This window comes from Falco cherrug, chromosome 2, assembly GCF_023634085.1.
Source record: "Falco cherrug isolate bFalChe1 chromosome 2, bFalChe1.pri, whole genome shotgun sequence".
Classification (NCBI taxonomy): domain Eukaryota; kingdom Metazoa; phylum Chordata; class Aves; order Falconiformes; family Falconidae; genus Falco; species Falco cherrug.
The window spans coordinates 102,677,272-102,702,540 of NC_073698.1; the positions used below are offsets into that span (position 1 = coordinate 102,677,272).

Genomic DNA, 25,269 nt, shown 5'->3' on the forward strand with positions numbered 1-25,269 from the left:
CTGTGTCCAGCTAACGGGGACTGGGTTCTTGTGAGAGTTTAATAAAATGTTATCAAATACTACTCTCCTGTTTCAATCCATGGAAATAGAATACTGAAAGGAATTACCAGGGCCCATTAGCATAGGGTGTCTGCTGAACTAGTGATGTTCTACCACCATTTCCATGAGCAGCGTGTCAGACTGCCATCCTTTCAGATTGGCTGTGTCTATACTCCCTTAGGATTCAAGAGGAAAGGTTAAGCTTTCTCCAATGCAATGGGTCCTGCCAAGTCATGCAATGTTGACAAGCATTGAGAGTCATGTATATTTTGTTGCAACTATGAGGATTAAAAGGATGTTAAACAAAAGATGGCCTTTTAGAAACAGCAAATAGCTATCTTTGCCCAAGCAAACATTGAAGAATATAGTATTAGGGAAGACTACCTGTACAGAAGACTAAAGCATCAGTAGAATAACTATTTCCTCCCTTCTAAATATAGAATTAACTGTTTCCTTCCCCCCAAATACAACAAGCTACAACTCCTGCCCAGTGTGCTCCTCTTCATTTGTCACTAGTCTTAGATGGTTTCTGCTAATTGCTATTTCGTCTTTATTCAAGTAAGTGTATTAATATAAGTGTAATTCAGTTTACCAGCAGACTGAAATGAATATAGTCTTGTGTTTGTTTGTATAAAATGTTTTCTTATGTAAATCTGTTTAGCAAAGAAGAAAAGTAAATTTAGCGATATTTTTCACACAGAAGTTCTCTGAAGGTCACAAATACCAGCCAAGCATCAGTAATTACAATGGACACTGATATGGGAACTTGAGGCTACTCACCCCATGTGCTGGATGCTGCAGAACAAACTGACATTTGGCTGGTCGCACTGTACATTTCTTAGGAAAAATAATTTTGGTAGGTTCATTATATGAGGTGGGAAATATCCCTAAACCCAGAGACCTTCCTACCATCCCTTCATTCTGCTTTTATAATAGGTGCTAAACAACAAACTGAGATAATACATTATATGTTGGGAAAGCACAAGAAAGACCAGACTTTGTAAGAGAAAATGTACCATACCAGACAGAGCTGTTCTTTGGACTCTAATGCATCTTTCACCAGCAACTGCTGATCCAATGAAACCTTCATCTACCTATCCCCAACGTAAGCTTTTAAAATCCCACTCAGCATTGAATGGTGAAGGCGTCATGACTGTGCTCTGAATGATTCAGTTTAAAACTACAAAAATGTTCTATTTGGAGCAGAAACTTGAAGTTCACTGAGGTCATTGTTTTCTAAGTGGGGGTATTCATCTGCTCCTCATAAATAATTATTTAATGTTAGTCTCTGCCACGTCTTCAGAGGTCTTGCTTTGCTTGCACTGAATGTGGCAGTAGCCAGCACTTCCTATGATGTTTACAACACAGTAATATATACTTGTAAACAATTGATTTTATTAAAGAGAAGATTATATTTAGTATTTTCTAAATATTTTCTACAAGTATTTGATATAATTTTAAAATTCCAGGCCAAATTCTTAGGTATGGCATCCCTGAATCAATGTGAGAGACAGATTTAAGTCATATTCATGGTTCCCTGAATCCTGGGCTGCTGGATTTTTCCTAAGGCACAAAACTGTTAGAATAATGCTAAATCTTGGCTGCTGGTAATAGCCCTTGACAAACTATGGGGATTTATTGGTTTCTGGGGTGCATCACTTTTCCTGGCACTGAGATCATTTGGTACAGAGCTCTTCATACTATTTCAGTGCTTTCCAACATAATTGAAAGTTTGGCTGATAATTTAAAATGCTCTGTAGAAGGAATATGAAACATAACAGTTACCAGGACATTGATATCACATTTTAGCTTGGTAATCTTCAGCTTGTTGCTCATCCTCTTGCATACCTTCCTCACTGACTGTCATTCTAAAAAAGGATGCTGTTCACAGAAACTTACCATTGTCCCCTAAAACCATGTGCAGGATAAATTTTTCAAAATAAACCACCTGAAATTTAGGAGAAAAAAAAAAAAAAAGTATTATTAGTCAGATAAGCTAGGCTGTCCTGGTACCTTTTGCTTTGACAGTTAACACACTTCAGCCAGGGATTTTATGTCATCAGTGTTTAATAGCTAATGCTTAGTTTCAAAAGGAAAGAAAAGTCTAGTTTGGATTAGGTTCTTATATTTCTGGTTTTGATCCATACATCCTCAAAAGCAATACAGATATTTCAGAAAGACCATTTCATCACTCCAATTCTGATTTTTCATACTGAATTATGAAAAAAATGTCATTATTTGGGAAGGATGGCATTTGGAAGAGAAAAAAATCAGTGCTAATACCTAAACCCAAGACTTCTGTGGTTAGTGAATTTTCTCCAGATGTTGTTACTGTTTTCTAAGCTTCATCAAGCACTACCAATTAGTTTATTAAATAAATGTTTTATTAAGGAAATCAGTAAAGCACATAAGTGCCTGTAGTTTTAAATAGTGTTTATGGAGTCTGAATGAAATTCAGTCTTTGAGCAGATGCCTACTGTCAGCATAGGTTTAAAAATCACTGTCTGGTGCTCTACCAGAAAGGATACGATGTTTTTGAGACACTCCTTGCTCTTAATAGAAATAATGCTGAAGGTGTTCTGCTATTTCTCTTCCTGTAGGCAAATACATGAAGATTATATGAACAGGGAAATGTCTGCCTTGGAAATAATTAAAAAAAACCATCCACCTATCTTCTCTTCTGCCTTGATCTTTTCTGGAGGCAAAATAAAGGTAAAGATTTCACTAGCTTTTACACAAGCCTACAAAAACAAAGTATTTCTCCCTCTAGAATTAGAATAATTCTGTAGCATATAACTGCTATACTGCAGAGATTACATCTACCTTAACATGACAGATATAACTGAAGGGGCTGTAAGAGATGTTCTTAGCTGCCTAAGAATAATGGCATTCCTGCATTATGCTTTTTTTGAGCTTTACACAGCAACAGGCAGGAGTGTTAAGTACATTCCTCATGTAACAGGGATCGGCAGTCTGTGCAGAGAACAAGACTGTCTCGTAGCCTTCTAGGAGCTCTACGATAAATTCTCCAGTGTCAAAGATACCAGCAGAAATCAGAAACCCCGAAGGAGATAATAAAGTAGTTTGTGTGCGGATAAGTAGCAATGTAATCATAGACAACATTTTTGAAAAAGTAAGCAAGCATGCATTTTTTTGTGTTATAGTCATTAACAGTACAACTATATGCCAATACTACAATAGACCTAATGCATGCTAATGGAGTGGTCAGGGAAAGACATGGCACTCTGTCAAAGGAGGACAGAGTTTGATATTGGAAATCCATTTTAAATATTGCATTTAATATTCAGACCATCCTCAGAAAAAGATTTAGCAGAAAGAGCATCCCAAAGTGGCAATGAAACTGATTAGAAATGCAAAAAGATTTCCATTTAAAGGAGGAGAAGAGATTAAGTCTTTTTGAGTAGTGGCAAGGTACTTAAAGGGAGACAGAAAGGAATCAGAAATTAAAAGCCAAGTCCAGCTGAGAGTGGGGTCATTGGGAAGCCTTTCATTAACTTCAGCAGAGGCTGGAGCATGCCCTCTGTCAGCTAACCCTGATTCTTCTTTCATGGTGTAGGAAAAGAGAAGATACTAAATGAAATGTGCAATGAAATGGTATTTGCCATCTGAAATAAGTGTATCTGTTGTAATCCCTTACTGCTGGACATCAACACGAGGAACCTACAGGAAAACAAGGGTTTACGCTTCTCCCAGGTACCAGAGCAGATACCAGGCACCGCTCCTGACTGAGGACCACGGCATCCAAATCTTGCAGAGCCAGGAGGAAAATGTGGTGTTCAGAGGTGGCTAATGCTCAGAAGGTGAGACTCCCTTCCATGTCATTACAGGATAACATGGGGCAGAGCTGAGCAGACATCTTCCCAGCCGCCCCTTTTGAGAACCAGGGGTTTGCCTGACTCAGCAGCTCTCCTGCTGCTGCCAAGTGTGTCCAGGCTCCTTTGGACACGCTCAGGAGTTCATCAGCTTGTAACACACTGGAAAACATGTAGAAGACCTACCATTCCTCATATTGATCCAGTTAGCGGCTTCAGTTCAACAAGAGACATCTTTAGTACGTATATAAGAGATTCTGTTAATCATTTTGAAGTGATTTCTCTAGAGGTAGTCTAGAGGTACAGTTTAAATGCTTGTCCCAAGCATGTGCCTTTTCCTCGATTAAGTTTCCTGTAGTGCTGTACATGTGCAATCACTGTTTCTAAACTGCTAATTAAGCTTCGGGAGACAGAGATGCCTGATTATAGCGAGTTTCAAAAGACTAGTGCACTGGCAGTGGGATTTTCTCCTTGAACTGTGCCTGAAAATTAGCACTTCAGGGCTTGTACACTTAATATGATGTTATCAATCTTACATGCTTTTCAAAACCATCTTTCAAAAAACATTTCTGATAAGAGATGATTTTGCTATCATGTGGTGCTGATCTGGAGGTTTATACAAAGCATCATCGTGGCTAGGACCTTAGCTATAATCTTCTGTTGTTCTTTGCTATGAATCAGTCTTCTTTAAAATCTCTTTTTGAGAAAACAAAAAGGTTTTTGATCCCAGAAGGCCCTCACTGCACCCCAGCACAACCAGACGGTACCCGCCCTGACACTGCTCTCCCTCTTTTCAGCCTTCAACAAATGTCCTCCATGATGCTGGGAGCAGTAGAAAAGAGGACAGAGTAGGAGGCAAGTTGATCATGCCTTCTTCCAGCGGATTTCTTTGTTTTCAGAGCAGACAGTAGAGCTGGAATGAGGAGCAGGCCCAGGGCTACACTCCCTCTTCTGGGTTCCCTTCTTACAGGGCAAGGGGCCGCCTTGGAGTAGCCCCTGGCGCTGCCTGTGACAGCCCGTAACAGCAGCAGCACCACACACCCCACAGGCTCTCTTACCCCAGATTACTCATGGGCACGGTTTAAAGGCTGGTAACAGAATGCCAGAGGATTAATTTTGTGATTTTCCCCACACGCCCTCCTCTCTTCCAAGGGAAAATCCATAGGAGAAGCAGGTAGAACCTTGGACTGAAAGTTTCTCATGGATTATTTTCAGCATTACTTTGAAGACGTATTTCCCTTTGTCAGATGAACCTTTCAATTGTTTGTCCAAAGGACAGTACTTGGGAAGTAATAGGGCTGGGGGAGTTAGAGAGGTTCAAAGGACTCGTCCCCTGCTGACAGAAAAAGTGACAGCTGCAGAAGGTCTGGAAGGTTGTTAAGTGCAAATCACTACTGAAGTCAAGCCTGCTACGCTGGCTTACAGCTACTGGGCTATTTTACCCAGTGTTTTTGGGAAATAACTGAAATGTGACTTGCCAAGAGAGCTGTGAAGGGGAGGGGACTGCAAGGGAAGGAATCAGCAACAAAAATGGAAGAACAGAAAATAAATACCAACAAAAGGCTTTTCTAAGGCAGGCTGGCATGGTGATCGAAGATGACTGATGAAAATAAAAAACTTGGAGATGTCAGAGTTTCTGTGAGTTAACCTACCAGATTTGAGTCTCCTTTACCTGATAAATTCTTTACTTTTACTACCAATATTATCTACTGGCAAAACCGTATTATTTTTTGAAGCTTTTGTTCAGGGGCAAACTGTGGCCTGTGACCAGACTAAGACACAGGAAGCAGATGCAATTCCTTTGAAATTAAGTTACCCACCTGGTCCAAGTTTTACTCTCACCAGCTGAGATTTCTGAATTTCTGAAAAAAAAACCCCTGAAATTTCCTTCTACCCATTCAATTCAGGCTGGTGCATAAACTAAGGAAAACACAGTGCAGGGTAGTTAAAAACATAAGAAGCTGTTTGCCTTTGTTGACAGTCAGGTTCTGGTGTGCATTTGAAAAACCACTCAGTTATGCATTGATAAAGCAACCAGTTTTCAAATTATTTGGCTTGGTGGTTTGCGGTTTTGTTGTTGTTGCCAGTGTAAAACAGCTACATCCTTAAAAAAAAAAATAAAATTAGAAAAGTCATTGTACGTTTGGGTGTCAGCCTTCCCCTCTAAGCTGCCAGCAGCAGGAAGCCCTTTATGAGCAGAAACACCTGTGGATGTTTCTCATTTTTGCGTGCATACTTCAACCTTTCCAAGGGCATTCCTCAACTTGCAGCTCTTCGTGCAAAGCCAGAGCTAACCTTTTTGTCTGGTGAGACCATGGGGTAAGTATTTTGGCCTCTGGGCCCCGTCTGTGGGAATTCTTGCGCAGAGCTAGTCATGGCAGCATTTAGAGAGCTATAAAAATTACTCTTGAAAAATACTTCAGAGTATGGTGCTGGCCTGGGCATGGAAAATCTTTTAATACCGAGCAGCACGGACAAGTGTGTATAGGGACTTTAGCTGGCGGCACGGTGACGCCTGGCAGCTCCGCGCCCAGTCCCACGCACTGATCCTGCTCGTGCACTTACCGACAAACGGCGATTTCAAGCCCCGTTTACAAGCAAACCCCGCAGAAGCCCCCTCGAACACGGCGGCGGCACGGCCCTTCACACCCCTTCGGGGCTCCCCCCGCGGCCCGGCCCGGCTGAGCGGCCCCGGGCGGACAAAGGCGGCGGGAGGCGGGGAAGCGCGAGGGGCCGTGCCGCGACGGGGCTGCCCCGCCACCGCCACCCACGGCGCCGCTGGGCCAGCCCGGGGGCGGCCCCGGCGCGGCGGGGGGCAGCGGGCCCGGCCCGGCCCGGCCCCGACGGCGCCGCCCGCCACCGCCACCCTCCCCACCCCGGTCCGCCCCCGCGCCGCGACGGGGCGGTCGGCGGCTCCGCGCCCGCCGCCGGCATGGAGGCAGCGGGGCGGCGCGGCCGGGCCGAGGGGCGCCCCGCCTTGGGGGTGCTGCGCCCCCCTTTCCTCCTTCTCCTCCTCCTGGCAGGTCAGCGGGGCGGGGGGGAGGCGCGAAGCCGCGGGCGGCGGGGGCGAGCGGGGCCGGGGCCCGGCGGTGGCCCCCGCGCCGCCCCCCGCCGGCAGCCGCCGCGGGTACCGGGGCCCGGCGGTTCGAGGCAGGCGCGGGGGCTTCTCCGTGTCGCCGGTGGTCGCACCGGCAGCCGGGGCGGGAAGGGGCGCCCGGGGTGCCCCGGCAGCCCCTCTGGGGGAGGGCGTGCGGTGCGTGAGCCCCTGGCGGGCTGCAGGGGGTGGCACCCGCGCCCTCCGGGGGAGGCGCCCAGAGGTGTCCTGGCCCCGCGGCCCGGGCCGGCCGGGACACCCCTCGGTACCGCCGGCGTCGCTGAGGGAGCGGGAGCCTCAGGCGGCTGCTGCTGGCGGAGTAGCGGGGCACAGCCGGGGCGCCTGGGGGCAGAGCGGGGGCACAAGTGCCGGTGCCAGGGGACCGGTAACGGAGCAAGGGCCTGGGGCGGCTGCCGTGGGAGGAAGCGGCTGCGCGGGGAGGCCCGCACGGCGCCACCACAGCAGGGCCCGTGCCGGCCGCGGGCCTCCCCTCTGCTCCTGGAGGTTGCCGTCCGCCCCGGCGCCCTTGCTGGGCAGGCTGCATCCAGGCCGATGGGTCAGGGGCTCCAGTTCAGTGTGCGTGCGTTCCTTTGACACAGGTGTGGCTCGAGGTTTGGGGAGCAGCTGCGTGAACTGCCCCGTGTGTTGCGTTGCACAGCCCGCTCCGGCCCTCACCCTCGCCTGGTGCTTGTTTTCAAGCAGAGGCCAAGCACGAGCAGGTTCAGAGAGCTGACCTGCTAAAATCTGATGGGCGAGAGACTGAGGTTTTGGGATGGAGCAGCAGCGCGAGCCGTTCACCGTGCAGTCAGTTTGCAAAGGAGCCTTGGTGCGAGGTGGGAGCCTGCGGCTGGAGGTGGGGCAGGAACGGGAGTGCGGCAGCCACTGGGATGAGGTAGGGTCACCTGGATCCCCGCACGCCAAAAGATGGGCCAGCACGGATGGAAGGCAGTAGCAGGAATGGGATCTGTAGCATGATCTGCCTGGGGAATAGGAGCCACAGCGCATCGGGAGCGCAGAAGCATAGTTTGCCATCTTTGTTTTCAGGTCTCTGCTGTGGCAGTGTGTGACCAAAGAGGTCACCAAAGGTGAAGGCAGAGACTCCGTCTGGATTCATCCAGGCCACAGCTGAGGTCCTGGCAGTGGGGAAGGAGAGCCTGGGATGAGATGGAGGAAGTGTGGGATCCCAGCAGATGTTTTACAGTGTAGTGGCAGTACCCAGAGACTGTACGGTGTTTTCACCTCGGGGGACCTGACTTAGGACTTTGAAAACACTGAGTTGCAACAGCACCGGAGGTCAACAGCTTTAAAATAGCTTCTCATGGCAGTAAAAGGATACGTTTCTTCCATGTTTCTTGATTGTAAACAGCTCTCTTACTGTTGTTTCACCACTTGCGTTGTTCCTCAGTCTGGCAGAGCATCGCTGCTGGAAACGTTTGTGGCTCCATCTGGGGAGGACAGTCTTTTGCAGTGGGGCACAGAGGGTATCGCTGGCCCCCCATGCTGGGCACTGCCATGCTGTGCTGGCCATGGCCCTGGAGCTGGAGTGGATAGAGGGCAGAGCTGCTGCCAGCTGGCAGGGGATGAGGGAGCCCCGGGCAGCTCTAATTTGCACCCTGGGCTAGGGCTGGGCAGGGACTGGGGGAGTTAGCCAGTTCCCAGACAGCTTCCGTCTCTCCTGCCACCCTGCAGCTCAGCAAGACGGGCAGCCTGGCCTCAGGTTTCTCTCAGGGCTTCTTACTGGAATGGAAAAAGGTGATCCTGTGGTGTCTTGACATTTCAAAATGCTCTTTTTTATTTTAAAAGATGAAGTATGAGAAGGAACTGATACAGCCAGCTACAAAATACCCATACACAAAACAGCTAACTTTGAACTTCGTACTGAAATGCAGAATGAGTGGGAATGGGCTGCCATTAGGATTACAAGATCAGGTCGCGCCTCGAGTGTAGTCCTGTGATTGTACAGAACTGTTAGATTGCATTTTCTTTAAAGCTGTGCTGTACAGAATTTTGTTGTTGCAGTCGTTTGACCGCATGAATGTTATTTTTATTCAGCAGAAGATTGTCTGGCTCAGTGTGATAATGACTGCAAAGCTTACTGCTGTGATGGGACTACTCCCTACTGCTGTTCGTATTATGCCTACATTGGGAATGTCCTTTCGTAAGTATATCTGCGCTTTAGAGAAAAATGGATGTGCTGTGTTCATGGACTTGTAAACTCTGGTTGTGGGAAACTGTTTTGGCAATAAACAGTGGCAGGGTTTGGGGTTCTTTGCTTTTGGTTTTGTTCGCTTTTTTCCTTGCTGGTAACAAATAATATTCCTCTAAAGTTTCATGTCCAGATATTTTTGAAGCATACCAGAAAGCTTGCTAAAAACTGAGGGTTATGTCCCTAGATTGTGCACAAGAGTGTAATTTGTGCAGGTAAGCTTCAGAGGTAGAGAGAACTTTGTTTCAAGCTCTTCAGATGAAAAGGGCAGGAAATAGAAATCTTGGATTTTTTGTTGAGAAGCTTTGTTACAATATCTGAGTCAAAACCACTGTTCAAATTACTTGGATTTGAGGTTCTTTTTGCTTTGAGTACTTTGTTTTTCCTTTTCTTTTTATTGACTTACTTGGTTTTGTTAAATGGTGTTTTGGCTTTTGGTGGAATTTATTGAATAGATTCTAGGTGAGGGTAATCTGACTGTTTTATGCTGTGGTATGAACAGAATGTTTCACAGTGCTAAAAAAAACCCACAGCAGGTGAAATGGGGTGGTTATGAATATTTCCTATCTAGAGAAAAATATAGGAGCAAACTTGATTAAAAACACAGACTCCAGTGCAGCTGTTCAGCTCTGCATCAGTGAGGAAGAAGAGAAGCTTGCATGCTAGTGGACCTGACTCTAGGCTCTGGGCTGAATGTAAGTGAGAGCCCGTATGTACTACATTCATGTGCAAGGACAAACAAAACCATAAAATTTTGTTCTTCAAGACAGGGCATCTTACCTTCTGTTTCTTCAACCCCACCGGTTATTTCCTTAACCTTTGGCATGCAGTCTGTGATGTATTTTTGGTTTATATTCTTGACTAAAACCAGAAAAGGAAAAAGAGGTATGTCATACGGACCGCTTGGTGCTTGGGGAGGAGTGAGTGGGAAGGTGGTAGCTGCTTTTTCTAAAAAGACTCCTCTGTCACAGGTTTTGTTTGAGCCATGGTACCTGGGGAACATGCCAGTGTTCCCTTCAGTGTGTTTTATAGCACTTTGAAGGAGTAGGCAGAGTGATGGTATTTTAATACAGAATTGATCCACAGTTTTTAAAGCAGATCAGACACTTCCTGGGCTAAGGTAAATAAAATGATGATAGAGCACCAGAATCCTTCATTTCTTTGGAAATAAAAAAGTGTGTACTTAAGATTGATTACTGTTGGAGAATGACAAGTGATTTTTTTTCCCTGCTCACCTGCGGAATGTCTGTTTTGATGGTTTTTTTGCTTTCTCATTCCAAAATTGCTTTCCCATTTACATGCATGGAAGGAGGTGCTGTTTTTGAATACCTTATTCAAGCTCGCGTATGGTTAGGGATGATGGACACAATAGTGTAGGATATCACATTATAAGAAGGAAGTTTCCCATAGAGCAAGTGAATTTCGTCTCCCACTTCCGTATGAATACATCACTGGCATTTGTGTAGCCAATGTCAGATCTGTGCTTTGGGAAGGATCTGCTAGAGGTTTCTTTAGAGTGACTGCTGAAATGTTCAAACCATGCCTTCAGTGCCAGGTTGCCATCTAGTCTTTTTTATGTTTATTTAACAAATGTAAACATTTAAACAGAGCTGAGTGCAAGTGGCTCTGACACATTGGAAGGGTTTGTGTGTATCTGGATTGTTTTGAATACTGGAAGGGGCTCTTACAAGTGCTGTTTGCCACAACACGTCTCAAAGGAGACATTTGATTCTCCTAATATTTTATGGTTAAGTACTCCAATTCATAGACTTGAAGACCAGTCAAAAGCCATTATACTCCTCTGACCTGACATTTTGCATGATTGAGCCATATATATTTTTTTTCCCTCAAAGCTGTTTTGGGTGTGTCTTCTTTAAACATGTGTAATCTCATTTTGAAAACTTGAGGCATTAATGAGTTGATCAACTTCCCTGGTAAACTGTTCTATAGTTCGTTTACTAGCATTGCTGGGTAACAAAGGTTGAAATTCCTACTGTTGGCTCTTACCTTATCTGCAGGTTTGAAACGTGGCCCTAAATGGTCATCATGACAGCTCTCAACCTTTTTGCTGAGCTGGGTGAACTCTGTCAGCTTCACATGTAAGATTTGCTTTGTTTTGCTTTGCCCTGCTCAGGGGTCAATTCTTTGGCCTTCCTTTGAGCTCGCTCCAATATTTTTATTTCCTTCTTGAAGTGTGGCTAGCAGGGCTTAGCACAGGGCTTTGACAGAAGCCTTGCTAGGATTATTTTTTCCTGTATCATTCTTAGAGTACTTGTTTTGAAGCAGCTATCTGTGATGATCACAGAAGATACAAGTGAGCTTGTTCCAGCTCTGAGTCCTTAAGTCACAGTCTTCAAAGCACGTCTGCTGCGTTAAGCCTGCAAAGTGTTCTTTGCTAGGGTTACTACCTTGCGTTTAGTTGCATTGCAAAAGATGTTATTGTGACTTTAACTATGCTCCATAAGAATCACCTTCCCTTTTTATTATTTGGCACTATATTGGTTTTGGGTTTGTTTTTTTTTTCACGTGCAAGGTTTTCCTGCAGAAGTTGCATATTGCCTCACCCTCAAATGACAAAACAATGAAATTGCATTACAAGAAGAGATGACCCCTGCAATCTGGAAGTGGCCACTAGCAACCTATCTGCTCGTATCTTTCTGTTAACTGCTGTGTATTGAAATCTCTTAAAGAACCATTTTTAATTACACAAACTATGTATCCTGATAATTCCATGTAATGCTTTTCTTTAAATATCCTTCTTTTCATCATGTGTGATCCTACTGTTTGCACCAAACCATGGACTTGATCTGCGGTGGGTGCTTTCAGGAGTGCCTTTTCAGTGTCCTAAACACTGTTAGTAGTCTTCAGTGTTGTATTGGCTCTCTGGCTTATTTAGAGATTGCGTGTGCTCCTTCATTTGTTTACCACTAATTTCTCTGCTCTCTCCATTCTTTATAAACCTGCATGTCTTTCTGAATTTTCTGCTGTCTGTCTTCTCTGGTATGGTTTTTTTCACAAGTGTTTACTCTCTCTTGCAAAATGTTTTCTCTTCAAAAAGTCTTTTGGTGTGCAGTAGGTTTTTTTTTAAAGTACTGTCTGTTTTGTTTCATGCCTCTCACTCTTCCCTTTCTAGATCCATATGCCAGCAATTGTGCAAACAGACTATAAACACCAGGCAATAATATATATACTGATTTTAAAACAAAGTTAGTGTGACTAGATCATGATCATTGATATGTAAGTTGCTTGTGGCTTTTAGGTTATTAACTAACTCTCTTCACTCATTAAAATGAGATTCAACATGGAGATATTCCATGTAGGGTTTTAGAATTTTCTATTTTAGGAAACCATCATCTTTTTAGGACACTGGGGAATTTTTTTTCTTTAGTTAGATGAGGTTTTCAGCAAACATCCTCCAGGCTGCGTGCATCTGTGATTAGCTGGTTTTTCTTTCCACACATGAAGAACAGATGCAGAGTTACCAGCTCGCTGTAGTATTAGGATTCCAGGGCCTGTAAGAGATGTTCCAGTAGGTCCATCTTTACTTGGACTACAGTTGTAATCTGTAAGCATTCAAGGTTTGTGACTGAGTCATCTGTAATCTCGTGAGCATTTCTAATGTGAAGTAACACATCCGTCCTTCTCCTCTCTCGCGTTCATGATACCCTTTCAGACAAGTTGCTAGAGCATTAATGTTCCAGTTAGATTTCCCTTCCTATAGTTTTCAATAGCTACAGCCTGTCATTATTTCCTCTGATGCATATGCATTTCCTTCTGTTTATTTGCTTGGCATCTAGTGCTTAGTAGCCCTTCTAAAAATGTTTTTTTTTTTTTTTCTTGGACAAATTACAGATTTATGTTTGGACTTGTGCAACATAACAGAGCTGTGTCTGTGGGACGAAGGAAAAGGTGTAGGGATACTTGAGTGCGCAGACTGTTCCTCCTGCCCACCTTTTCACTTCCCACCAGAAGAAAGCTTGGAGGCACGCTTCCCGGCCTTCAGCATCATCGCAGCCCTTTGAGTCGAGAAACTCAAACTTCCCTCCTCCTCAGAAGCTAGTTTCTAAGCTACTGAATAATTTGTGATGGACCTTTTATCAGTTTTCCTGTGCTGCATCTGCTTCTGCAGCTTGCTACCAGGCTAGGGACTGTGAGAACTGCAGCATGTTTTCTCCATGACAGATGCCCCAGTCTTGCCCACAACGACAGTATCTCCCTAACTAGCCGACTGGCAGGATTTTGCCTTCCATCATTTAGAGGAGTTAGAGACATCTGGTTATTGCCTTCAGCTCCAGCGTCAAACCCCAGAGCTCCTTAGAGGTGGGAATAGGTATGAAAGGGGTTTCTTCTGCAGAACACAAATTTGAGTGTGTTCTAACAGTGCTTTTTGTATTTCTTCTGGGAGGCCCCAAATTGTCTGGCCCTCATGTTTACCCTAGTGGATTTTTTGTGAGCTAATTTTCTTGGTAAATATCTTCAGAATGTCTTACTCTAAGACAACTTCTAGTTAGAAAAACAAAACAAAATAAAACAAAACACATGATTCCAAGGACTTCAAAAGTAACTGGAGGAAAAAGTAAATAAAAGCTTTAGAGAACTGCGATCTCATTATAGGTAGTGGATGGTGATTGGCAAGAAGGGTAGGTGGAAAAATCTTACCAGAGATGGTGAGGATGTAACAGCCTGTTTAGTGACCACTGAAATATTCAGGTGTTATTTACATGAACTTAATGTATGTTGGAGGGGGTGAGGGTTTAGGTGGTTTGGTTTGTTTTGTTTTAAGTCTATAGAGGTTGCACAATGTGGCCAGGAAGGAAGGAAGGCAGACAGAGAGAATGGGAGGAAAAGAGGCAGAAAAATTGTGTGCATGCCTCAGCCTGCAAAACTGAAGAAAAAGCCGTGTGTAGTGTATCTACATCTGGCATTTCACGTCGATTACTTCATATCCAGCAGTACTTTTGAGAAAAGCAACTAACCTCAGAGAATGCCACGTTTGTGAAAGGAAGAATGTCCCAGCTGATTGACTTGATAGGAGAATATGGGATAGAGGGTGGGTGTGTAAGAGGAGTCCACCAAAGGACAGAATTTACATTTTAAGAGTTAGGAATATAGAGATGTAGTTTCTGCAGTTCATAGTGAATAAAAAAAAATCAGGAAGCTTGGCATTCACTGTAGATTCCAAATAATTAAAATTAGACACTTTCAGGCATCCCACAGTAAATATGTGAAGCAGCATATGGGTTGGGCATGGTTCTGTGTCTGCATGACAGTTGTATTGTACTCTGCTTAAAATAAAACTGTGTTCCTCATCAGTGCAATGTTCAAAATTTGCCATGATTGAAGCACTTCGGGACAATATGTAAAACTACGATTTACCTGGCAGTTGCCATTTCGTGCCTGTGGCTCTGTGGCTTCTGATATGATCCCAGAGGTGTGCCAAAGGCCTGGTTCAATAATTATTTTTTCCATTTGGCTTGAGTTGTGGCTTCTGATCAGTAGAGTCTTCCTGAATGAGAACACGGAGCAAAGCCTGAGGATGTTTGTGCTGAATGCTTGGGGCTGGCTATAAACATGTCATCAGTAAGGGCAAGACTCTGATAATTCGACTAAACTCATTTCCCTTTCATTCTGTATAAAAGTTGAATAGCAGTTCAGCCTTTTAATCCATGGTCTTCAGCATCTGGAGTACCTGTGGAAGCATGCTATATTGTTTGTCAGCCTGGGGAGACCTCTGCAAGGTTGCAACCAGAGTTGCAACCCAACTCTCCGCGTGCAGTGGGTTGATTAACCACAGCTTAAAGAAAGATCTGCTGGAGAGAGAACCGGTATTTGAAATGTGACCTTTGCAAAGTGTTGGAACTTTGAGTTGTTTTTCTGTTCCATGCCTATTGTCCTAGTTGATACCCTTTGGCAGAGAATGTGCAATCAGATTTACGACCAGAGCGGTATCTGCTCTTGATGATGGCTGCAGAGGAAGCCCTTGTCAGTACCGGAATTAAAACACAGGCTGCCTCTTCTTTGCGCTTTGTGTTTTTATTTCTGACCCCGTGTTGGGACAAGCAGCTCAAAATGAGAAAAAACTGTTTTGCTTGCCAAACAGCAGCTCTCAAAAGACAGCTCCCAATTCAAGTCTCCCGGTGTCTTAACTGCTTTGAAATGTTTGGGAGTAATGGGATCAGGTTCTTTTGTTTGTTTGATCATTTTTGGAAGTTTAGGGTTTGTTATTTTAGTAGGTAGCCATAAGAACTGGAATACCCTTTTTAGTGAAAACTGGAAGTCTTTGGAAACATGCAAGTTCAATTGTTCATAAGTAAAAAGGCTAGCACAGTTTGGTACTAAAACTTGAATTGTTGACATCCCTGTGGGTCATCTGTTTTTCATCATTTGGAAGATTGTTAGAATTTGGCCTGAAAATGGAAGCATTAAGGTATAAATCACTGAAATGCTCTCTGTGACTTACAGAAAACTCTAAGGGGGAAAAACAAACATTCGTAAGGAATTCAGTGAAATTAGCTTGCTTATACTGCACTATTTTGAAAAGACTTTTCAGTGAAAAGGAGAGATAATTTTGTGTTTATCACTTGTGGAGGTCTGGTTTGGAAGCCTGCAGGATTTTCCCATAAGGTTTGGTCATGTAAAAGATAAATGTTTTCTTAACACTTAGTAAGGCTGATGTAAAGACTGAGCCTGAGGAATTAAGTTGATCAGAAGAGGACTGTCCTTTCTTTGCCAGAGTTTTACCTTCTGTCTGTTCTTTTATACCCCTTCACACACCTTTCCCTTTTTGAATTTGGGGAAAGGTCCACCTCTGAATTGGATAAGAATCTGTAACTTTTTTTCAGTCATGTGTACATCCAAAGCTTTTGAGAGAATTCAGGTAGTCTGTTAGGCACCAGTTCAGCACAGAAGTTAAATGCATTTGTATCTTCAAGGTGGTGAGTGGATGCAATGGACAGAGTCCTCATTCTGAGGAAATCAATAAGCTAATTACTTCAGTGGGGATTTCATGCACTTGGCTCTAATGGGACAAGTTGTAAGCTGAAGTACCTTGTTGAATCCAAGTGTTAGAAAAAAACCATTTTTTTATTTCTGTTTTGTTTTTTTTTCCAATCACCATGGTCCCGTCCATGCTCACTGCCATTTCATGATCCTTGTTCTCAGTTCAAGCACTGCTTAAGAAGGTGTGTCGCTCCTGGAGGGTCAGGAGTTACCCAGGACAAATCCCCTCACATCTGACTCATCCACTCCCTGCACACTCGATGCATACATGTCTCCCCTACTCCCAGCTAGAGAATTTCCATTTTATTGGCCAATTCTGAGATTTCACTGCGCTTGCAGGATTCTCAGAGGATTAGTTTGTTGCATTTTATACTGGTTGCTCTGGAGTAAGTAATATCACAGCAACTCAGAGCAGGGTTATTAATGAAGATACTTCTGGGTCAAAAGCTGTGCAAGAGGGCCATTTGATGCTGCACACAGTGTAATTGCAGCCAATCCAAATAACACCTGTAGCACGATTTCAATATTTGAACAATATTGTCCTAGAAAGATAAACTCTCATTCTAATCTTAATATGCTTATTTAAGGGACAGAAACAAAGTTCGGCATATATAAGTGAGTTATTAAAAATTAAAGGAAATGAACTATTAATTCACAGGGCAGCCACAAGTTCCTTTGGGATTTATAACCACAACGAGATAGAAATTCCACAGCTAGCACAATCTTTAAAGAAAACTAATCACTATCATAAAAACCTTTTTTTTCCCCTGTAATGATTTTTTTTTTTTTTAAATACAAGATTTCTTCTGGGACTTACTCCATATGTAAGTATGTAGTATGGGATGGAAAGGTACTAATACCGCAAACCGGGCAGGCATGTTTCATCATTGTGTCTCCCTCTGTTGGCTTATCCACACAGATAAGAGATTTTTACTGCTATCATTAAATGGAGTTATTCCTTTTGCTCACAAGGGAGGCTTGGTTTCATGCTGAATGTTCCAGCTTCTCTCTCTTTATTGAGGCCTGTGGTACAGTTTGGCACAAGCACAAGAGGTACTAAGGATCTACAGCTATTGTTGGAACATCTATTCGTGAGCCAAGATGCACTGAACCTTATTTTTTAGGTGTCTTGTTGACTTGCTGTGCTGCTGTTGAAGTATAAAGGGACTCTGCAAATGATCTCTACTCCAGTCCTCCTTACAGTCCATGGTCCAGATGATCTAATGAAGGTATAATTAGGGTACTGCTGCCCTGTAGCTATTTCCAGCTGCTGAGCAGCCCGTAGGGCACCAGCGTTAGTAAACTAGGAACATACAAAATGGGATCCCAACACATTAACTGCAGTTTTGGTCTGTGATACGATGTACTGCTTATTCCTGTTCTGCCTGTGCATTTGTCTTTTTCCTTCCAATAGCAGAGTAAGGCTGGGCGTAGATCTAAGCAGTGCCCCTTCCTTTCCTTCCTTTCTCTCACCACCGGTGCTCCCTCCTTGTCCCCAGTAAAAGGAACAGAACAGAAATAATAATTTCTATTAGGAGAGCAGCAGTTAGCCTTTGAGAGAGACATGTCCCTCCATGGAGGGGGAGGCACTAGCTTCACCAGCAGATGCCCTGCACTTCAGAGGACAGCATCCCCCAGGAGCAGTTTGCAGCCCTCTGGGTAAAGTAACACAAACTGGAGAGAACAGGAATGTTGTCAAGGAGAGGTCAGGGAACTGCGGCTGCTGCCTATTATCTTTGCTACATGATGTGTGTATGTATGTATATACACGTGTATATATGTGTGTGTATGTATACACACAATTAATATAATACGTCTTCTTCTGAGATTCTACTTTTGCCATTTTTCTACAACACTAAAACCATCTCTAGAGTACCGGCTGGTGTTATGATCCTGCTCTTGTATCTGTATTGTTGAAGCACCGTGTTGGTGGCACCCGTCAGCAGCACGCAGCATTCAGAGTTCAAGGCACCATGGAGCCTGTGAGACCCCCTTGCTGGGAGCGCTCCAGGTTGGCTGGCCTCTGCCACCTTGGTGGGGTGGTGAGCAGGGAGAAGGGAGGACAGCTGCAGCGCTCTTGTTCCTGTACCGTGATGCCTCTGTGATAGACCTTGGGAGAAAAGGAAAAAATATATCGGATATATTCTGATAGCAGACTCGGGAGAATGTAGAAATGGAAGACAAGCAGTGGAGACATCCAAAATTAATTACTTACATATAAGTAGCACTTATAATATGATGGAGTTTAAATGGTATGTGACAGCAGCTCTTAATTCTTTTGTTTGGCTCAAATCCTCCAAGTTCCTGAGCTTTTGGGCCTCTCATCTGCTGCTTTGGAAGTGTAAACCAAGAGAAGAGAAAATAAGCAGCCAGCATAAATTTAACACTTCTACTTTTCATTGTTGGGACTGAAGCAACTCTTTAAGAGTTTTGTACAAGACCTTATTGAAATATATCTCTTGGAATCTTCTAGATTTTCCTGGAGAAGTAACAAGAATTTTGTTAGTGCACTACTTTGTATAAAGAACACAGCTTTTTTTGTAATTATCTTTGCTTTCCACTTGTGTAGCATATTCCCTTCTGAGGGTTTTGAAGTACTTAGGATTGTCAGTTGTTTCAGTCTTATGCTCACAATACCCTGTCAGGCAAGGCAACAGTCTCTGGGCATTGCTGGTCTGCCATCCCCTGAAAGTGGGCTTCTCCAGGTGATGGGCTGCTTAATTCTAAAAACAATATAAACTACCTTTATTTAGGTGATTTGTTTGAGTTATGGGCAGAATTTTTGTTACTTGGAGCCAAAGTTTGATGACTGAATATAGACGTTGAATATGCCATGGGTAAGCATATTTAGAAGAAAACCTCTTGGGATGGAAATGGCCTTGCATGTGGGCAGTCTGTGTGTGCCATGTCCAGCACAAAAGTACTCTCAGCTGTGAGTGAGAAGCCTTGGTGTTAACCTAATGTAGGTAATTAGTAACCTCCCCACAAACCTGTTTTGTCATGTGCAAACACTGCATTCTTTTAAGGCAAGTTATTTTTGTCTGCCTTTCTGTTTGCCGACGTCTCTGCTCTGGGGCGCAGCTTCTCCCGCACTGCAGTGTGCTGAGCGCTTGCTACGCTGCATGGTCCTAGTCCCTGAAGACCTCAGTGAGGCTGTGTCCGATGATAGCCAATATATTTACATGGCTGAAAGCTAATATTGTTTATTAAGTTCACGGCAGTAACCCTGTGTTTGGCTTGGAAATGGATGGCCTATTTACATAAACTGAAATTATGAAAATGGATGACAGGATCGCCAATGTGCTTACCTTGCATTGCTTTCCTCCAGTGGCTCCTTGTAAGGATAATTTGATACTAAATTCCACTGGAGAGTGAAAGAATAGAGCTTCAAAGGGATGGAGGATGGATGAAAAGTTATGGCCTTCATTCTCCATTTTCAACAACATTTAAAACTGTATGAAGTAAAGCACAATGCGTCTTTGTTCCTGAGCCTCTTCAACTGTTGAACAAAACTTAACGATTGAATTAGTGTATTTCCAGAAAGGTAATAAAATGTCAGCTTCACAATAATGCTTTCAAAATTGCTATATGACAGGGGTGCTGTAAATATAGTGGCATGTCTGCTCTATGTTTTGAATAATATGCTACATCCCGATAACATGCTGAGATTAGGAGGGAAGCTATGGTATTTATTGTGTGCATTTGGTAAGCTTATGTTGTTGCTATCTTCTAACGTAAGTTATTTTGCATTAAAAGTCCGTATCAAGAGAGGAAATTTTTCCTGCTTGCTCCTCACAGCCCTCACCAGCCCTCCTTTCTTCTGAAGTAGGTGAGGATGAAATGACCTCTGTGGTGTGGCTACCTGTGTGAGCAGGGGATGGATTTGGTGACCTAGGAAGGACTTTTCACATCAGCCACAGAAGGAAGAATTTGTTCTGTTTCAGGCCTCGGCTGATCAAACATTTTGAAGCTCTCAGCAAGCTGGTAGGTACGAGGTCTCTCTCCCGTATTCCTCTGCAGTCACAGGCTGACAGCAGCTGCTTACAAGCTGACCTCCAGGCAGTGTTTGCACAGCAGGTGGTGAGCAGCATTGTTTGTGCAGCGGGGACAGTCACCTCTGCGTGTGAACTGGCCTGTGCACTGGTACAGAAACAGCCCTGGTTTACATCACTCCAATTTAGCAAGTTACAAAGCAACTTTTGTTTTGGTTTTTGAGCCATGGACCCTTGTTTAGAGGAAGGAGGGTCTTTTTTACCCCCTACAAAGAAGGGGTTTTTTCTATGTGAGTATGTATCGAGAAGGATGCCTCCGTAGGCACCTGAAGAGCCCTATGATCCCCTCTGAAGGGCTGGGCAGCCTTGCTGGGGGGTCCCACTTGGGCAGGCGGGCAGTGGGAGGCTGCAGGGGGTCTGTTGTGATTGCCAGGCCAGGGCTTCTCCCTGGGCTCTCTTCTGAGTGTCCACTAGATCATCAGGTATTTTTAGGAGTCCAGAAAAATAATGCCTGTAATTTATCTCCATGCCATTTGAAATCTGTCAGGTACAGTTACCATCAGGTACCTTTGAAACAGCATCAGTTAAGTTTCTCTATACTTCTGATTTATTTTCCTCCAGACATCTCTTGTCATCACAGGACTACCTGCAATCCTAAATCACCCCAGGAACTTGCAGTAACTAGGTTATACCCTCCTTAAAGGTTGACTCATCTCTTCCATGAAGAAGCTGTGTTACTTGGAAGTTCTTGTTGCTTAAAAGGTGGGGAGGTTACTCCCCAGGGGGGCGGAGGCTTGCTGGCTCATCCAGAAAATCACCAGGACTCCTGAGGAGCTTCCAGCTGCCTGGACTGCATGGGGGAGAGCAGGGCTGTGTCAAGGATGGAAAACTCCTGCTTGGTACTCTCTTTCTATGCCTTGTCATATAGTGGGGTTTAAAGGAGAATTGTTCATGGCGTTTGTGTTCTGTAATTGAAGGAAAAGGGCAGGTCGCACCTCGGTAGCTATGAGCTCTTATCCCGAGTGTACTTACTTGGCAGGTGCCTGCCCCTGCTGCCCATCACTGGTGGACATCTGCTCTTTGTCCTCCCTGTCCTGCCCATGGTGCCGTGCTCTGGGGAGGGCACAGTTTTGGGTGCATTGATCCAGCCTGGTGCTCAGCCTTTGCCTGGCAAGAACAGGGTAGCCAGAGGGGCCTCCTGGGAGAGGCTGAGACCTCGACGGGGAGGACGCAGTGGCCCTTCGGGTGGTGAGGACATGTTCTCGCCGCACAGTTACCCTCTTACATCTTCCCAGGAGGCTCCCAAGGCCACTCCATCTGGATACAGCCCTTGTGTCGGGAGAAAATGCAGTACATCTTTTAGCTAATACAAAAGCAATTACTGCTTTGTGAGACTGGTAACTGGAAAGCAAGTTACTGGTTAGCAGCCGTTGTTTAAATCTGAAGGAGCTACCCCTCAAGTGAGGGTTTTCACTTCAGCTTCATTATGTGTCAATAATTTAATCTGTGTTGCTGATGGGGCTTTATAATGAGATGCCGTTGTTTTTCCAGGCTGAATACTTGCTGTGCTCACAAAAACACTGGATGTGTGGATATGTGAAACAACTCAGCTGATTTATTACTGTTATCTGTCACTTGCGTTGAATGGTTTTAATAACTGCCAGAACCAACAGCTCCTTCGTAACCACCAGTAGCACTGCCATAGCTGTTGCTGTATTTTTATCACTCTCATTTTTTTTTCCAGCTTGTGTCATGAGATACAAACTGTCAATTAACTCAGCAAAATCCTCAAGTCACTTGATTTATACTGACATGCACTGGCTGAAAATATGGTCCAGCATGAGAAGAACTGAGATTTTCCTCCAAAACTGGCAGACAAAATCTTTCGGGCTGTCTCTAGCCCATACAGAGAAGAGCACTGCAGCACCTCTGCCACCATAAGGACTCCCTGTGCTCCTCTGGTGCGAGAAATACCTTCTCATATTGGCTTTTGAAGAGCAACACAAACCTTTTGAATATTCGGGTTCCTGTGCCATAAACCAGGGATTGGAGGTTTCTCCACCCATGAATTCAAATCTTCAGCTTTGAGTTTTGTGCTCTGACCTAGTTAAGAAGTTGTTTGAGGCTGAACTTCAAACTGGCCCCTGCTTTGTAGCCAAGTGTTTCCAGTCCTGTTTTATTCTTGTGGGTTTTAGCTGCTGCTAAAATAGCTAGATTATTTTACTTTTTGTCTCTGTCCCACCTGCCTGGTCTGCCAGTGGACTTGGAAAGCCCTCATGACAACTGCAGCAACACAAAAGCCTTGGCCGCGAGCTCATTGCTTGGAATAGTTCCCCTTGCCAGGCATTTGCTCTTTTGCTGTAGCAGCTCCAAACAGTCCCAGGAGCCAAAACAAAAGCAGTTTGGGCTAGGAAGTGCAGCTTGTCCACCACAGAACTGTAACAGTTTAGAGGAAAAAGCTCTTTCTTTTCTTCACGTAGGCTCAGCATCATCACTGCTGTTCCTTGGGAAGACAATGCTGTGCCCCTTGTGCTGTAGGGATGTGTGGAGGCACAGGTCAGCTATCCCAAAGAAGGTCAGGCTGTAGCCCCTGGCTGGGAGCTGTCACTGCCTCTGCCCAGGGAGCTCAGCTGCCGGCAGGACATCTCTTCAGAGGAAATTATGCATTGTAGAGGTGTTACCCCTCAGCCCTAAATGCCTGTTGCTGCATCTTCCAGGCTGGGAGCCCCATCCCACCCACCCACAGATGTGCATCCCAGAGCTGTCCATCCCTGTGACCAGGGTCCCAGCCCTTTTCTCCATGCCATGTGCCAGGGAAGCCCTCTCAAGGGACAGATTGGTAACCTTCCACAGGACACTGCTGGTGTGTAAACTGCTTCTTCATTAAGAAGTTAAAAGGATTAAGAACTGTCTGACATGTCAAAAAGTGGAGGCAGCGAGAGAATTACGGTGTAATGAGGGATGTTTGCAGTGAGGTTCTTTGGGGATTAGCGCTAGCACTAAAGTTTTCCAATGCCAGTCAGGACCTTAGGATGTAGCTGCAAAATCCCTGGTTGTAAATGTGTGTGTGTGAGAAAGATATATTTTAAATTAATGCACTTTGGAAGTTTTCAGGTGATATATTTAAGGGTGTTTCTGTGACCTTAATTTGTTCCTCTTTTGTATACTTTGTGGTGCAGCCTTCAATTACATGGTTTTCCCGGAACAGTGGGATTGTAATATTCATACATGTTTTCTGTGGACATGTTTTTAATGCGTAAGGGCATGTACATCTCTATACAGATTTAAACTTGCCCCCTTAATGCATATTGCATGTAGTAATGCAAAAGGCCCTCTCTGGTCTTGATATGGGAGATTACAGATATGAGAGCTGTAAGTGGCTTGGGACTTGGATGGCCAAAATTCTTTATCGGCTCATATGAAAGTATGTTGCTGGCCTTATTCCAGCTGTTACTGTTAACAACCAAAATTCATTACAGCTGGTGCCAGGCAAAATATTAGTTGGATAGCTCAAACCAGAAGCACAAGGGCCAGAGAACTGAGTGTGCCCTCTCCTTGGAGAGGCGGTACCTGCTGGCCAGAACAAACAACAACTGGCAAGGCAGTGCAGGGATGGTTTTTTGTTGTTTTCTGTGGCATAACTTACCTGAACACAAGCAAGATGTGTTCTCCTGTGATGTCAGCACATTAAGAGAAGTCAATTAAAATTTCAGCATACTAATTATGTGTCATTTTTATTGTGGTATTTCAGGACTTCAGTGACAATAAATGAGAAATTATCTGTGCAACCTAATTAAAAATATCACTAAGTGCTCTCCAGCCCCTATGTTCAAAAGTGTATAGGGATCCCAGATCCCATTTTCATGTTTGCAGTGAGAGGCTTACTTCCAGAGGAAAGTTTCAGGGAGGCCTCAGAAGACTCAGACTTTCTGCAAGTGATTTCCTGTGGAGTCTCCCCTGGCTTTTGGAACACTTGCTTTCCATGACCAAAATTTTACCCCCTTGTATTGGAAAACTGTACATCTTTGTGTACATTGGACTTCAGTGCATGCCCTTCCTGACTTTTTAGTCTTGGCGTCATAGCTCTTTCCTTCCTTTTTTTTTTTTTTAAAAGGAAAACACCCGTACACCTCAAAAAGCTCTTGCATTCACTGCTTGCTCAATTATTCTGATTCTTGATCCTTCCATACCTTCCAACATCTTTACATTATTTCTGCTAAACCATGACATATAATAAATAAAGTCTTAATCAGATGTGATTGCATTCCAGTTTTTGAAAGCTGTCCAAGATGGTGATTTAAATGGGGGAGGGAGGGGGTATTTGGATTGCGCTGTGTTCTCTGATAGTTGAGTATTGGTTGGAAACTCCTTTGAATTAGTGCCATCAGATGTAAATACCTAGAGTTTAAGGGCATCTTCTCAAATAAAGGTCAAGAAGAGAGTGAAAATAAGCTCAATCCTGTTTGAAATAATTTCAGTAACAATATATTCATTCTTTTAAGCTACTTAGCATATTTTTGATAGCAGTGTTATATTTAATCTATGAGACAGGATTTTTTTAGTTGTATTTTTAGCAAGATATTTTCAAGACTTTCCTAAAAAAAATCAAATCTGCTTTTATATGTCTGTCTCAAGCTTAATTTCTACAGTCTGAATATGTTTCCAATGGTCATGAAAATGCCAACTTAATTTATCTTCAAGTCAACAGGAATCTTGTTGAAGCTGTAGAACTGGACTGGCGATAAGTGCCTCTGGTCCATGTGCACAGTGGTGGTTGATGCATGGTTCATGTGTGTCATTTTAAACTCCGAAATAAAATAGGTGGAAGTGATGGTTGGAGCCCGATCATCATAGCAATGCATTATCAGCATAGAATCTTCATGTCATTCTTCCATCTCTTCATGAACCAGGATGCCCTACCATCCAACTTTTTACAGCAAATGGGCTCTAGAAACTTGCCCAGAGACCGTCTGCTGAAGTGGACTTCCTTCCCCATGTTTTACTGCATGGATCTAGGAACTTTAAAAAGACATTGCCTTGATTTAAAGCCTCTCCCACCCAAAGTCAGGGTGAATTTACTGTTTTGCTTCTCTTTAAGTTCTCAAA

The 25,269-nt window shown here is 44.0% G+C and overlaps 1 protein-coding gene across 1 annotated transcript in view; it reads left to right on the forward strand.

Moving 5' to 3' along the window:
• Positions 1 to 6,700: 6,700 nt before the first annotated feature.
• CYYR1 (cysteine and tyrosine rich 1) overlaps positions 6,701 to 25,269 on the forward strand; it is a 63,357-nt gene continuing 44,788 nt past the window's right edge. The window contains exons 1-2 of the mRNA XM_055702982.1: positions 6,701 to 6,895; positions 9,019 to 9,124. Coding sequence (XP_055558957.1) covers positions 6,805 to 6,895; positions 9,019 to 9,124 — 197 coding nt within the window. The 5' untranslated portion in view covers positions 6,701 to 6,804. The remainder of the gene's footprint in view (positions 6,896 to 9,018; positions 9,125 to 25,269) is intronic.